Here is a 16,541-nt window from a genome sequence, read left to right on the forward strand (position 1 = left end):
AGTTTTAGGAGTTATTCCAAAACAACCATTTACAAAAGCTCTACATTTATTTAGTCCTTCTAAGCCTACATGTATAGAATATATACAAGGATACTGGACATGATCAAGTCTTTACAACATAAAATAGAGTCTGTATTGCATTCCTAGAGACTAGGTATCTAAGTAATTTAGCAAAGAATCATGCATACAATAAACATAGGAGACAAAATATGAAGTAGAATATTCATAATGCATATTTATTTTTGTTGTTTGATTTCTAGGTACTCTGTTAGACTGTAAAAGCATCCAATTGTTTGTCAGCATTCAGGGTGATTTGCAAACATCAACTAACTCATCCTATGTTTGAGGACAATACTGTCAGTGGGTTTGCATTGTGACTGATGCAATGTTTTGGAGAACAGAAAACAAATAACCTTAAAATAAGCCTGCCATGTCTCTTTCATCTGAATTTGTCATGCTAGAAGTATAACAAATTTCCTTTAAGAACAAAACAAGCAACATGCAAAATGCAATTTCTATTAAGTCAACAGCATAACCTGAACAGAAAGTTACAAATTTCCTGAAACTTTTTTAAGGTTTTAGTCACTAAATGTGTTAACTTATGATAAATGCAGGCAATATGCACTCCTGTTAAACAGAAATCTAAATTTAGCGTGATAAATGAGGTATAATATGTTATAATATGAAAAAAGAAGAGAGACAACACTCACCTGTTGATGAGTAGTGAGTGGTGCATAGGTACTCTTAAAGACATGGTAATTCCGCTAGCTTTCCATATTCTTTTAGGTAAGGCCGAGTGATTATTCAATGTTGAAGTAAGTCATTACACAACTCACCATTTGTCTACTGGTATCAAATTACCTGTTCCCATTATATGTGCATTTTTTCTTCCTGAAAATCCCATTATGTTATTATTTTTATTGTTATTACTAGATCATCTCCTTACCTACTCTGTCTTCATTTCTTGTCTTTCTTTATCTGTTCGTTCTGTCTGTACCAGTGAGTTCTTTTGATCTAAGCTCTTGGATTAAAGCTGGTATTAATATGTAGCACATCATTCTTCATAAATAAAATTAGTCTAATGTTAATTTTGATTGCTTTATTGTGGCTTGTTTCCTCCAGTTCTGTGGTTTTAAGGAACTTTTCCTTCTTTATTTTACTGTTTTGCTATAGTTCTTTGTGTTTCTCACCTATCTGGTTGTCCTGAACAAGGACCACTTACAAAATTCTAAGAGATAGAAATTTCAGTTCTGTTTGTTCATTTTGTGTCTGCCAGACTTGTGCTATTTATCCCCTTTCAGTAACTAGCAAGTCAATACTAGATGCACCTATTCTATCTCTGATAGTTTTAATATTAATTTCCTTTGAATAATATTTATTTTATTATCAAATTGGGAACAGACATGTTAAAGGCCATATAATTTATTAATTGTATTCTGGTCTTCATCTTCAGTCCCATTGCAGGAAATTTACTGTTTACAAATAGTGGAATTAGTAAAGAGAACACCTCACTGTATTCTATGGGTACTGAGTAATGGAATGGCATAAAAACAATTACTGGAACATAGTAGCTCAGGTTATAAATTTGTATTTTTCTTCAGAGCACACAGCTATACAGGGCACACAGCTACATTGTTTCTCTTAAGGAATTCATGCTGTAACTCTATGTTTGCCTAGAGCAGACTGTGTTGTGTGCTTGCAGAGCACAATATGCAGAGCACAATATGCAGCAGTACATTGAAGCTGACACTGTGTTGTGAGTGTTTAGCATACAGCTTCCATTTCAGCCATAGATTTATTTACTTTTCACACTGAATAAGAGTTTTTATATTTTGTATAAGTTTTAGACTGAAATGTGGCTGTAAAATCTGAGCATTTGAAAATGAGACCACCATACAATAAATGTTTTTATTGATTAGAAAATAATGAAGTAATTGTGAATGAAGCAGTTTTTAATGTTTGGTGTATACCTCCATATGTCATAGTCTCAGATAATTGACAATAGATACATTTAACTTTCAGCCATAGATTTATTTACTTTTCATACCGAATAAGAGTTTTTATATTTTGTATAAGTTTTAGACTGAAATGTAGCTGTAAAATCTGAGCATTTGAAAATGAGACCACCATACAATAAATGTTTTTATTGATAAGAAAATAATGAAGTAATTGTGAATGAAGCAGTTTTTAATGTTTGGTGTATACCTCCATATGTCATGGTTTCAGATAATTGACAATAGATACATTTAACTTACAGTAACTTAAAATAATCTTTGGTTGTGAAAAATGTGCTGCATCACCTATTAAATACCCATGTGCTTAATGTATTGGAAAATTATTTTTAATTTGTCTGTTGTGACAGTATTATGGACTAAATCCAATTTCTGTGAGAGCTATTGCTGAATCATTGATGCACAATAAGACTGTAACAGAAGTTGATCTTGAAGATAACTGGCTTACTAGAGATGCTGCTTTTCACTTGGGTGAGATGCTTAAAGTCAATGAGACCATTACAAGGCTTAGTTTGCGTGGTTGTAGGTGAGTGATCCATAGTATTTAATCTGAACACTTTGATAGTGCTGAGCAAACATTAAAGTCATATCTCATATGATTATTTTTTATAACAAATGTGCAACTTAAAACCATTATAAATAAATGGAAACACTAAACTCAATGTGACAAAATGTCTTGGAAATATCATAGTAAACATGAATAAGGATAGCCAGGCATTTCATTAATCTTTTGTGAGAGGTAATGAGAGTGAAATAAGAGGAAAGGAAAAGGAATAAAAGAAATCAGAAACCCAGAGAAGTATGATATTTATCAGATAATTCTTGTTTTTACATGCATCTGTAGTTGTTCGACTACTTGTTCTTATACTGTGTTCTCTACTTATTATAAAAATTGACTTTTTACTAAAAATAAGTACAGATCTTTTTAATATTTAGTTAAAACAATCATTTATGTAAATTACTGATGCAGCACAAACATAAATGCTCACTTCCAGAATTGGTCGAGAGGGAGCTCAGAGATTGTGTGAAGGCATAAAAACAACAAAGTGTGTGAAAGACTTAGATTTAAGTTGGAATGAACTGTGTGATGATGGCATGGAAGAGCTAGCGCCAGGTCTTGGTGGAAACAGCAGTATCGAGAAACTCAATCTTAGCCACAATAAATTAGGAAATGGAGCTGGCATGAGCCTTGAACTTACTATGACAGAAAATGCAACTATAAAGAATCTTAACCTCTCTTGGAATCAGCTTTATCCAAAGGACGGTACTGTAAAATTCAAGTTTTTATATATTCACACAATGTTTAATTTTTATGACATATTTGTAAATGTTAATGAAACACAAATGTATGAAATGTTTTAATGAAAGATAGAAAGGAAGAAAGAACATACTTGGATATGTCTTCATTAACAATATGAATCATACTCTTGAAAACAGATAATAATGGTAGAAGCATAAGGATGGAAATTATATATAGGCTTAAACACAGCATCCATTGCAATGATATGCAGTCCTTTAATAAATATTGAAACTGAATACATGAATAGAAATTATTTGAATGTATATGCAGATGTACAGTAAGCTAATATTCTTCAAAATATGACATGAACCTCTTTCATCAATATACTGCAGCCAACATTTTTCTCAGTCTTCATTCTCTTTGTGGAAGTTTGCAACTGCCTAGATTTTTCACATCAGAGTTCTTCTTTGATCATCATCATGGGGCTACTGGATGTAGTGACCAGTTATTGAATAAATATATACAACACTGTAGAAGTTACTCTTCACTTCATTCACATTTATTAACAATAAATTCAGTTTCAATGATCTGCTTTCTAGTATGTATGAGGATCAGTATCATGATGGATTGGTAAGCTATACTAACTAGAAAATACTATTTTCTAGAAAATTCTCAATAACTTTAAGAATCCTTGTGCATGTTAAAACTTCCCTCTCTCATAAAAGGAGCTACTATTTTTGCCATTTTCTAATTATACAGCTATTGATTAAACAAATTAACTTTGCTGTCTGTTAAATCTTTGTATCTTTCTTTTCCCTATCTTTTATATTAACATCTAAAACATATTTTACCATTTTGTAATTTCTGAAATATGCACATCTCTAAACAGGCATTGTGCACGAAGCAGCTGGCAGTTTGGTGTCTGGTAGTCAAAATGTGAATATCTATGTCAGTCAGGGCCCAGCTGTAAACACTCAAAATTCTATGTCTCGTCAGTCCCTTACTAATAATAATGTCGTGTGACGAGGGCCTCCCGTCAGGTAGCCTGTTCGCTGGGTGCAAGTCTTTCGATTTGACGCCACTTCGGTGACTTGCACATCGATGGGGATGAAATGATGATGATTAGGACAACACAACACCCAGTCCCTGAGCAGAGAAAATCTCTGCCCCAGCCCGGAATCGAACCTGGGCCTTAGGATTGGCATTCTGTCGCGCTGACCACTCAGCTACCAGGGGCGGACGTCAGTCCATTGTTTGATGGTGATTATGAAAGCATGTCATGTGAGTCATTGGCACTTATGAACTTTGTGAATCTTCTCCTAGTCAGTGTAGCTTACCAATCTGCCACGATTTTGATATTCATACATACTAGAAAGCAGATCACAGAAACTGAATTTGGTGTTAATGAATGTGAAGGAAGTGAAGAGTAACTTCTACAGTGTTGTGTGTATTTATTCAACAACTGCTCACTACATCCAATAATCCTATGAGGATGATCAAAGAAGAAATTCTATGAGACTTGTGAGGCAAAAACCAGGTCAGTAATGTTTCAAGCAAAATTCAGACTGCAGGATGAGTGAGGCGACTTTGCCATGTTGTGCTTTGACAGAGACTCTGTCACAGTTAGAAAAGTGTGACTGGACTTTAAAGTTGGAATTCTCCTTCCACTAGATCATTTGCATGTCCCACTGCATTAGTGAAATAAATTGGAATTAGGACTGGCATTTACACTGAATATAAAAATCATGCTTGAAACTTAAAATAGGACTTATTTCAGTCCAACTGCTTATTGGACATGCCCAGTATATACACTACCAAGAAAAATAAGTCCATTTCAATAATAACTAAATCTAATGACAGTACAGTATGTTTCTTCAATCTGACATGTGCAACCACATTCTAGAATTTATTTATACAAAAATAAAATTAATCTGAAATATCCAGCAATTAGAGGATTCTCAGGATAAAGTGAAGAATATTTCTGCTTTAAAGGAGTAGAAATGTGTAAGTCAAGAGCGAAAGAGAGAGAGAGAGAGTGTGTGTGTGAGAGAGAGAGAGAGAGAGAGAGAGAGAGAGAGAGAGTGCTAGAATGTTACATGACAGTTAAGATAGCAAAAAGTTATTCATTGCAAAAACTAATGAAATGACACAGGATCACAGTCAATTCAGAGAGATTACTGTTTATTCATTGTGAACAGTAATGATAATGACATGTTAGCTTTGAATACAATGAAACACTTGGTGTGTTACTTCCTCCAAAATATTTAATTTGTTGTGAAATACATTTATAAAGTAGCCTTACTACCAAAGAATATCAGCTGACAAAGGTTTCTGCCATGAGAAAGCTTCTTCTGGTCTCATGTTATTCACAGCTTTTATTGGCAATCTGTTAATAAGATAATACATAAAACAAAGGAAAGGCAACCACTCACTTCTAGCTGACTGATGTGTGGCACATAGAAACAAGCAACATAAAATATTTACACTAGCTTTCAAGCTGTTGCATTTTCCTATCAGAAGTAAACATATATTCACATAAAACTACACAGACACTCAAATGTACACAATATACCCATGGCTGCTGCAAGACTGAATGTTGAGAAAACATTTACACTAGCTTTCAAGTTCTTGCCTTTTCCCTAGCAGAGGTAAACACATTCACACATACAACCACAGAGACACCCAAACATTATACAATACACTCATGGCCACTGCAAGACAGTATGTTGATTATTGATAGCAGTTGCCTGGGCAGGATAGTGTGAGGCAGGTTTTTGACAGGATGACACAGTGGTTGCACCACAAGATGAAACGATTTCAGAGGATAGAGCATGTAAGAGGTACAAATGGGAAAGGGGGCATGAAGGGTAGGAAAATGGAGGAAGGTGGAGATAAGAAGGGAGAAAGGGAAAAAGAGAAGGATGAGAGGCAATAAGAGGGGTGGAATAGGGGGAGGGAGGGGAAGGCAAGAGGGTAGGAGAGATGGTAAGGTGGGAGAGTGGGTAAGGAGGGAGAGAGGGTAAGTAGGGGGAGGGGGGAGGAGAGAGAGAGAGAGAGAGAGAGAGAGAGAGAGAGAGAGAGAGAGAGAGAGAATGGCCTCATGAGAGGGGAGGAGGAGAGCGTTGGGAGAAGGCAGTATATGATCAGGATGCGGAAGGCATGGTGTGGACAGAAGAGAGAAGGGAAAACATAAGGTGAGGCAGTGGGAAACACGTTAGTGCAGGTTTAGCCCAATGGGATTGTAAGAGCACTGGACATGCTGAAGAGACAATTCCCACCTTTGTAGCTCAGAGAAACTAGAGCTGGAAGGGAGTCTCCAAATGACTCACATAGTGAATCAGCTGTTGACGTCATTTGTGTGTTGTGGTGCACAGCATGTTCAGTGACAGAATGGCTACATACGTCTGTACATATCAACAGCTCAGATCATCAACAGTACCTCCAGTTTAACAGCTGTCATCTATTCCTTATCAAAAAGTCTCTTCCTTACAATCTCAACACCCTTGGATGCCACATCTTCAGTGAAAAGCAAAAATTTCAAAATATATCACTAACCTTCTCAGAGCCTTTACTGACAGACTGTATCCCATGCGATTCATCCATAAACAGACCTCCCATGCCATCTTCTTCTCTGACACCAGTAAGCCTGTTAACCAGCCACCAACCTCCACTCCCCTGATCACCCAGTGTCACTCTAGCCTTGACCAGGGCTTCAACTACCTCTCATTCCCTGAGATGAGGGATATCCTACCAAAATCCTGTCTACATCACCCAAAGTTGTGTTCCACCACCCACCCATCCCCCAGAATATCCTTTTCCATCCATATTCCAATTTTGCTCACCATCCTGCAGCTCATGGTTCATTCCCTTGTGGTCAACCTAGATACAAGACCTGTCCCATAGACCCATACCCACTTCCTACCACATTCTAGTCACAAGCACTTTCATACCCTGCAAAAGGCAGGGCTAGATGTGAAAGCAGACAAGTTATATTTTAGCTACCCTGCAATTACTATGCAGCACTCTATGTGGGCATGACACATAACTGACTGTCTACTCCCATGAATGGCCACTGCCAAACTTGGGCAAATCACAAACTTGACCATTCATTTGCCAAACATCTCCCACCACTCTTCCCACCACCACCACCCCCCATGTGGGCATCCCCACCCTCTGCCTCTCTCTCTCTCTCTGTCTGTCTGTCTGTCTGTCTGTCTCTCTCTCTCTCTCTCTCTCTCTCTCTCTCTCTCTCTCTCTCTCTCTCACACACACACACACACACACACACACACACACACACATACATACACACACTCAAACATACTATAAACCCTCCTTCCCACCCTTTCTCCCTCCTTTGCCAGCCCTCTCCCTTTCTCTCTTTCCTCTCCCTTTCTCTGCTCTACCATCATTTTGTTGTGCATTTGCTGAGTCATCTGTTGAAAGACTGCCCCACATTATTCTGCTACTCTCTCCTCACCTCATGTGTCCTTATCTTCCCTAACCCCTTCCATCTCCATCTGTTATCAGTAATCAACAGTCAGTCTTGCTGTGGTCACAGGTGCATACTTCCAGTCCTGTGTGATTGTGCACGTGAATGCATGTACTTCTACTAGAGAATGAATGAAAGCTCAAAAGCTAGAGTAATACTGTTTTCTGTTGTGTGTTTCTATGTGCCACAAATCAGTCAGCTATAGATTAGTGGTTGCCTTTCCTTCATTTTACATATTATTTCATCTAGGAATATCCATTGGTGTTAATAAGATGAGCTGTTATGGAGATTGCTTCTCTCCAAAATTTCATAAGTAGTTTAGCATTAAACAGGTAACAACTTGCCTGCTCCATGGTCATTCTAATGTAATTTTCAGCTACACCATTTACTCTGGAGTGTTGGGAATCAATCATTCATTCATTGATCAAAAAGGACTGTTCAGAAATGTGCAGTGAGTCAAGGTGTATGTTAATATAATACAAAGACATCATAGAATCTTAATTTGTATATTATATTAACAACAAACTGTCATCATAATGCTTAATGGTATACACACTCATGCTGTTTAAATTTAATTGAATAAAGTAGTAGGAAAGCTAGTGCTTTGAAGAAAGTGGCTGCCTCTTCAATTTAACTATGCAGCTGCTGTTTATCTGCATTTAGTAGTTTAATGTTTACTGTGTTACAATGGTATTTTCCAAATAAAATATTTTACATCAACAATACTGAGTCCTATTATTTGTTGAGATCTTCAGTTTGAATACTGATCTGATGCAGCTCTCCATGCTAATCCACTGCGTGCAAGTCTCTTCATCTCTGCATAACTATTGTAACCTACATCCACTTGAACCTTATTACTGTATTCAAGCCTTGACCTCTCTCTACAATTTTCACCTCCCTCACTTCCCTTCATACCAGACTGATGATTGATTGATCCCTAAAGATGTAGCCTATCAATGGATACCTTCTTTTTGTCAAGTTGTGCCATAGTTTTCTGTTCTCCCCAGTTTGGTTCAGTGCTTCTTAATTTGTGACTTGGTCTGCTCATCTACTATTCTATAGCACCACATTTCAAAAGCTTCCATTTCCTTCTTGTTTAACTGCTTACTGTCCACATTTCACTTCTGTCCAAGGCTACATACCAGGCAAACAGAAAGACTTCATAACAAATTTATATTAGGCATTAACAGATACCTCTTTCTCAAAAATAATTTTCTTGCTATTGGCAGTCTCCATTTTAGATCCTCTCTACATTGGCCATCATCAGTTATTTTGCTGCCCAAATAAAAAATTCATCGATTACTGCCAGTATCTCATTTCCCAATTTAATTTCCTCGGTATTACTTGATTTAATTCATATATATTCCATTGACCTTGTTTTACTTTTGTTGATGTTCACCTTATAATCTATTTTCAAAACACTAGCCATTTCATTCAATGGCTCTTCACAGTCCTTTGCCATTTAATCTCTAACAGAATTACATTATCATTGCAAACCTTAAACTTTTTATTTCTTCTTCCTGAACTTTAATTCCATTTCCAGATTTTTCTTTGATTTTCCTCTCAGTTTACTCAGTGCACAGTAAAATGGTTTAAGGGTAAAGTAGTGACAACTAAGGGAGCCCACTCTCAGCAGAAAAATTTCACAAATTTATTTAAAATGAACAGTATACATACAGTACACTATTCTAACCTGAGCACAGTTCACTATTCAGTTAAGCACTTGTAAATGATTATTAAGCTGTCCACAGTGTATCAAATACTATAAATATAAAAGGGTATAAAGAACCAGTGAAAAGGTCTGATAGTGTAGCACCGAAACAAATATTTAAATGTGCCTCTAATGAAAGCATCAATTTAACATTTTTTTTCTTAGGCTACATTGATTAAAGCATGCAATTTAACATCAGAATTATTTAACAGCAAGAATAATTGTATCAGAAGTTGCTGTAAACAAACCAGTTTATAGATGCCAATAATCAGAATACAGACAGAATTCAGTAACTTATGCTGAATTACAGCTTGTAATTTATACCAAAACTGACAGCCAGAAAGTGACAGCAGATATCAATGCCTCAGCCCAAAAACATTTTTCATAGGCAGGTATAAGCATATTTACATTCAGCACAGATCACAACAGGGTCTCCCAGTAGATTTAAAGCAACAATATTACCATCATAACTACCTGGCCCCTTTGGCTAAAACACACACATTTACACTGAGTGTCAGCTCAGGCAGCTTAACACAATAGCTGTTTACAGCAAGATACTTCCCAAGTGGTGCAATAGTTAAAGATAAATTTAAATCACCAAAAAACACAAAAGTCACTGCTGGCAGACCCTTTGGAATTTAAATAAAAGTACACATAAATGACTGGGCAGCCAAGTTTCCAAGAGCACTCTCAAGATTGGTGCACACCAGTACTATGTTCACTCGCCTTTGGCCCAACTAAGTAGTACAATAGATGGGAGTTCACCATTAACTTCCATTATATGACAATAATAAATGTCTCAATGGTCCTGCAGCAGGTGCACCTCAGTGAAGTACTTTCGTGGAGAATTCTGCATGGAAATGCACAAAACCAGCAATGAAAATGCCACAAAGGAGCCAAAAACTGTATATGTGTTCATCAAACACACAACCATATTCTAACAGTAAAATCTGTCACCTTCCCAAATTAGTACTTGCCACATTTTGGGGTAACCTCCACATGCTCATAGCTGCTAGCAGACTCTCTCTGTGTACAATGTACTGGCTACAACCCTTTCACTTGTTCCGCACTTGTCCATGGTCTTCAAAGGTGCCCATGCAAAAATCACATCCTCTTACAACATTACAAGGAGGCTCCAAGTCAAATCACCACTACTACATTGCCCAAAATTATCAATCTGAACATATCAATCTCCCCCACCCCCTCTCCCTTATGTAAGAAACTGGGATGAGCAGACCAGCTTCTTTAATTCGTTTTTGACTAGCTTCTTCTTTGGCTCAACCTAATTTCAAATGAATCAAAAGAGTTCTGATTTTCTTACATGTTTTAAGGTCTTGGAGCAAGAAGCTCACAGGGGACAAACTTTTTGTGAACTTACATGCCCCTCAGAAATTGGGGCAACATTTTCCCTGTGATCCTCTGTGGGCCCCAGAAATTCTTCATATTTTCCCTGTGATCCCCTATAGCCCCCAGAAATTCTTCACACAGTCAGAATCTCCCATCTCTACTGAAGCTGTGCATCTACCTTTGCTGTACCTATGACCCTTTATGTGATGTCCAAGAAAAATGCTATTTTTTGCTGCCTCCCATTTAGCCCTCGTATCCCACAAAATCCAGTGTCTTTGCTTCTTCAGCAGATTCTGGCACATTGCTCTGAAACATGCAACTAAATGTATTGTGGCTTGGTTTTGTGCCCTGGGAATGTACTACTTCAAACTTGAAGTCTTATGGAGTGTAGCAAGAACCCAACTCATCAACCGGTTATCAGTTTATAATCTAAACTTATTGTACTCCAAGTAGAACTTACACTTTTCAGGGCAAGAGGACAGTGATAGCTTCCAGCTCATAAACAGAATAATTTTTTTCAGCAGCTGCTGAGGCTCTTGAAGCATAGGCCAAAGGCCTCCACTTTCCATCATGTTCAGGTAAAAAAACTACAGCAACACCAGAACTGGATGCATCTGCCTGCACAATAAATGGCAAATTAAAATCAAGAATTCCCAGGACTGGAGCACTGTTCAATGCATGTTTCAAGGTGTCAAAGGCTGCCTGTTGAGAATCTCCCAATCGAAAATTTTCATTTTTACAATACAGTTGATTATGCACACAAGTTAAGTTAAACAAAATTGGTGATGTTGTTGTTGTGGTCTCCAGTCCTGAGACTGGTTTGATGCAGCTCTCCATGCTACTCTATCCTGTGCAAGCTTCTTCATCTCCCAGTACCTACTGCACTCTACATCCGTCTGAATCCTGTGCAAGCTTCTTCATTTAAGTAACTACTGCACCATACATTCTTCTGAATCTGCTTAGTGTATTCATCTCTTGGTCTCTCCCTATGATTTTCACCCTGCACGCTGCCCTCTAATACTAAATTTTTGATCCCTTGATGCCACAAAATATGCCCTACAAACCGATCCTTTCTTCTAGTCAAGTTGGGCCACAAATTTCTCTTCTCTCCAATGCTATTCAGTACCTCCTCAATAGTTATGTGATCTACCCATCTAATCTTCAGCATTCTTCTGTATGTAACGGAACATATTAAAGGCTTTACTGTACCGAAGTATGCGATACCCTCCAAATTCAACCAGTTTAACGAGTATTTATGATTATAGCAAAGGTATTGTGTATGTTAACAATGATTGCATAACATGTCTCCACAAACAGTCAACCCATTAAATTATACAGAGTAACTGACCCACACAAAAGTTAATATCACTTGATCACTGATACAGCAAATGTCATCATGTAAAAACACTTAGTTCATCTTAAATAATTAATATGAAGTACGAAAAATAGTGGCCAACTTAGGTATTTTGGATCTCCTTAAATAAAAATCACCCAGTGAAACCTATTTGTTCACTAGGAGCGTTTTCACTCAGTATTCACAAAATCAATCCTATTTTAGACGAAAACCAATGTAATTCTTAATAATTCATGTTATTTACTTATTTATGCAAATTAGAGAAGTCAATTGACAAACTTCTAAAAAACGGCCTTTTTGTAACAAAGAATTATTCTGTCAAGTCAACAAATCTGTCTGTCATTTTAATAACATGTTAAATTATGTCACTCGATGCAAATTAATAACTTTTCTGCACAAATTATGATAACAGATGTACATGTGACTTGTAAACTACACTCCTGGAAATGGAAAAAAGAACACATTGACACCGGTGTGTCAGACCCACCATACTTGCTCCGGACACTGCGAGAGGGCTGTACAAGCAATGATCACACGCACGGCACAGCGGACACACCAGGAACCGCAGTGTTGGCCGTCGAATGGCGCTAGCTGCGCAGCATTTGTGCACCGCCGCCGTCAGTGTCAGCCAGTTTGCCGTGGCATACGGAGCTCCATCGCAGTCTTTAACACTGGTAGCATGCCGCGACAGCGTGGACATGAACCGTATGTGCAGTTGACGGACTTTGAGCGAGGGCGTATAGTGGGCATGCGGGAGGCCGGGTGGACGTACCGCCGTATTGCTCAACACGTGGGGCGTGAGGTCTCCACAGTACATCGATGTTGTTGCCAGTGGTCGGCGGAAGGTGCACGTGCCCGTCGACCTGGGACCGGACCGCAGCGACGCACGGATGCACGCCAAGACCGTAGGATCCTACGCAGTGCCGTAGGGGACCACACCGCCACTTCCCAGCAAATTAGGGACACTGTTGCTCCTGGGGTATCGGCGAGGACCATTCGCAACCGTCTCCATGAAGCTGGGCTACGGTCCCGCACACCGTTATGCCGTCTTCCGCTCACGCCCCAACATCGTGCAGCCCGCCTCCAGTGGTGTCGCGACAGGCGTGAATGGAGGGACGAATGGAGACGTGTTGTCTTCAGCGATGAGAATCGCTTCTGCCTTGGTGCCAATGATGGTCTTATGCGTGTTTGGCGCCGTGCAGGTGAGCGCCACAATCAGGACTGCATACGACCGAGGCACACAGGGCCAACACCCGGCATCATGGTGTGGGGAGCGATCTCCTACACTGGCCGTACACCACTGGTGATCGTCGAGGGGACACTGAATAGTGCACGGTACATCCAAACCGTCATCGAACCCATCGTTCTACCATTCCTAGACTGGCAAGGGAACTTGCTGTTCCAACAGGACAATGCACGTCCGCATGTATCCCGTGCCACCCAACGTGCTCTAGAAGGTGTAAGTCAACTACCCTGGCCAGCAAGATCTCCGGATCTGTCCCCCATTGAGCATGTTTGGGACTGGATGAAGCGTCGTCTCACGCGGTCTGCACGTCCAGCACGAACGATGGTCCAACTGAGGCGCCAGGTGGAAATGGCATGGCAAGCCGTTCCACAGGACTACATCCAGCATCTCTACGATCGTCTCCATGGGAGAATAGCAGCCTGCATTGCTGCGAAAGGTGGATATACACTGTACTAGTGCCGACATTGTGCATGCTCTGTTGCCTGTGTCTATGTGCCTGTGGTTCTGTCAGTGTGATCATGTGATGTATCTGACCCCAGGAATGTGTCAATAAAGTTTCCCCTTCCTGGGACAATGAATTCACGGTGTTCTTATTTCAATTTCCAGGAGTGTATATCTCTTTTTAGTAGTTCTTTGACAATGTTATAAATACAAGCAGCAAGAACGGTCGGGAGGCAGTCGGAATGTCACTTTGCTACAGTGTGTTTGTGTGTTATTGTTTGAGGTGGATAAACAATGCAAAGAACATTTAAAGGAAGTTGTGTTGTGTCATGGTCTTTGGTGGACAGTGGAATTAAGATGGCCACCAGAGTAATAAATATTTGAAGTTTACATATTTGTTGGTTTCGCTCATTCTTTATCATCAAAAGCACATAAAAAACACGGGACCTCATGTTTTTAGCCCTAGACAACCAGATTTAGAGCCAGCATCAGCATCGAGACACAGCAGCGATCCAGCAAGTAGCAGCGATTACCACAACACAATGCATTTTAATGGCGCCAACCTAACATCAAGTGCTAACAAGCTCCGTAAATGGGAGTGAAATAGTGCGATTATAGCAATTAGCTATATCTACGACAAGGCGACCATTACAAAAGTGGGGGCTCATCCGGGATCTTTAAGTGCATCGATGATAATAGTGCAGCGATAAATTTCGTAAGTGCTTATCATTCCAAAAAAGTTTATTTGTGCAGTGTGGCAACAGTGAAAATATGTCAAAATTAAATAAATTGTGTTTGTGCGACTACCAAAAACCATCATCACACCGCTCGGAAGATTAACGTCTGGATTATGTCAATGGAATTCATCAATCAAGACTTCAGCTTCGATAAAACCGAATAGAAGTGAAGAAAGCCAACAGGAACACCGATCACGACATCATAGTATAGCTACATAAAGCAAGGTATTTTGTTGTTGTTGTCATTTAAAATAATTAATAGTTAACATGTCTCTACCTGAGAGTGATGAGATCGTAGGAAATGTAAAAATTGAACCAGGGGATGGTGAACAATTAAACTTAACAGAGTGGCTAGAAGGGTTTGCAACTCAAATAAGCTCGCAACTTAAACAATCAAGCGAACAAGTACGTTTGGATTTTAAACAATCAAGTGAACAAGTAAGTTTGAAACTTAAAGAAAACACAGATAGACTGGATAAGTTAAGTTTGGATTTTGATCTATTAAGTACTCATCTCAATGAGAAGTGTGAGGAAATTAAAACTACCCTCAGTAAGGACACTAGAGAACAGTTGATACACTTCAGAAAAGAATTTCAAGTTGAAGTTGAAAGTTTAAATGAAAACATACAAGCTAACACAGACAGCATTGCTGTCATCTACAACAGAGTAGATACTGAAGTTGAAAGATTAGATCAAAAAATAGACAAAACATCAGAAAACCTTAAACAAGAATACAACCTGTATACCACTAATGTAGATACAAAAGTAGAAAATATACACACTAAATATACACAATTGGAAGATGCATTGATGTCAAAACAAATGTTTTACAATCAAAATACAATGTATGGGCACATCCAAGTGAAATGCTTTCCTGGTGAAAATCTGCACCCTATTGACTTTATTCACCAATGTAAGGATATGTTTGTTGTAGGAATGTCAGATAACATAAAAATTAAGTTAGTAAAATGGTTTCTAGAAGGGGAGGCCCTATCCTGGGCAAATGAGAATAATGATTCTTGGAATACTTTTGAAGAGTTTGAAGCTAAGTTTATTTGCAAATTTTGGTCACAATCCATACAAGCCAGATTAAAGTCAGAATTTCTAAATGGACCAGTGTATAGAGGGAAAGTAGGGGGAATGCAAAAATTTTGCAGAGATCAATTGAAAAAGCTTGCTCACTTGAATAACTCTTTTGATATTATACCACAAATTGATGTTTTAAAAAGAAGGTTACCAGATAGACTGCAGTGGGAATTGGTCCATGGACCAGACGATTCAATGGAAGAGTTCCTGAAACTTGTAGATAGATTAGATAGGGCCTTGGAAAGAGAAAATAACCAAAGTTTTGGCTCTGGCAACAACCAGTATGTGGGGTGGAACAGGAATGTAAACAGAGATTATTATGGGAGGAGAGACTTTGAAAATTCTGGAAATAATGCTCCAAATAGGGGAGATAGGAGATATGAAAATGATTTCAGAAACAATACACAGGAGAGAGGATGGATGAGAGATAACAGGAATGATAGAAATAGGTATTGGGGAAGAGAACAAGATAGAAGGGGGTTTGCTGAAACTAGTGAAGAAAACGACAACTACAATCGGACAGACCAAGGGAACCAGCCAGGAAACGATGGACAGTCCCACTAGATGTCCGTAGTTTTGGGGCTAGACAATATTATGACAGGACAACACATAACCAAAACTGGAAAAGGAGAAGATACAATGTAAAGAGTAAGTACCATGAAAATACTGATGTTGTTAGAATGAATAAACTAGAATTTAATAAAAGGTTTTGGGATACTATGAGTAAAAGTGATACAGTTAATAAAAACAGTGTTCAAGCACAGGTAGTTAGTGAAAGTGCGGAAGTTGAAGGTATTGCAGAGTTCCATAGTTGGGCTGAAAAAGATACTGGTGTTAATAACAAGTCAGACACACCACAAATAGAATCTATTTTG

General features: G+C 38.6%; 1 protein-coding gene across 1 annotated transcript in view; it reads left to right on the top strand.

Annotated features, from left to right (window-relative positions):
* LOC126188600 (leucine-rich repeat-containing protein 74B-like) overlaps positions 1–16,541 on the top strand; it is a 232,494-nt gene that overhangs the window by 60,518 nt on the left and 155,435 nt on the right. The window contains exons 3-4 of the mRNA XM_049930202.1: positions 2,363–2,538; positions 3,008–3,276. Of these exons, the coding sequence (XP_049786159.1) occupies positions 2,363–2,538; positions 3,008–3,276 (445 nt within the window). The remainder of the gene's footprint in view (positions 1–2,362; positions 2,539–3,007; positions 3,277–16,541) is intronic.

Source organism: Schistocerca cancellata, chromosome 5, assembly GCF_023864275.1.
Source record: "Schistocerca cancellata isolate TAMUIC-IGC-003103 chromosome 5, iqSchCanc2.1, whole genome shotgun sequence".
Taxonomy (NCBI): domain Eukaryota; kingdom Metazoa; phylum Arthropoda; class Insecta; order Orthoptera; family Acrididae; genus Schistocerca; species Schistocerca cancellata.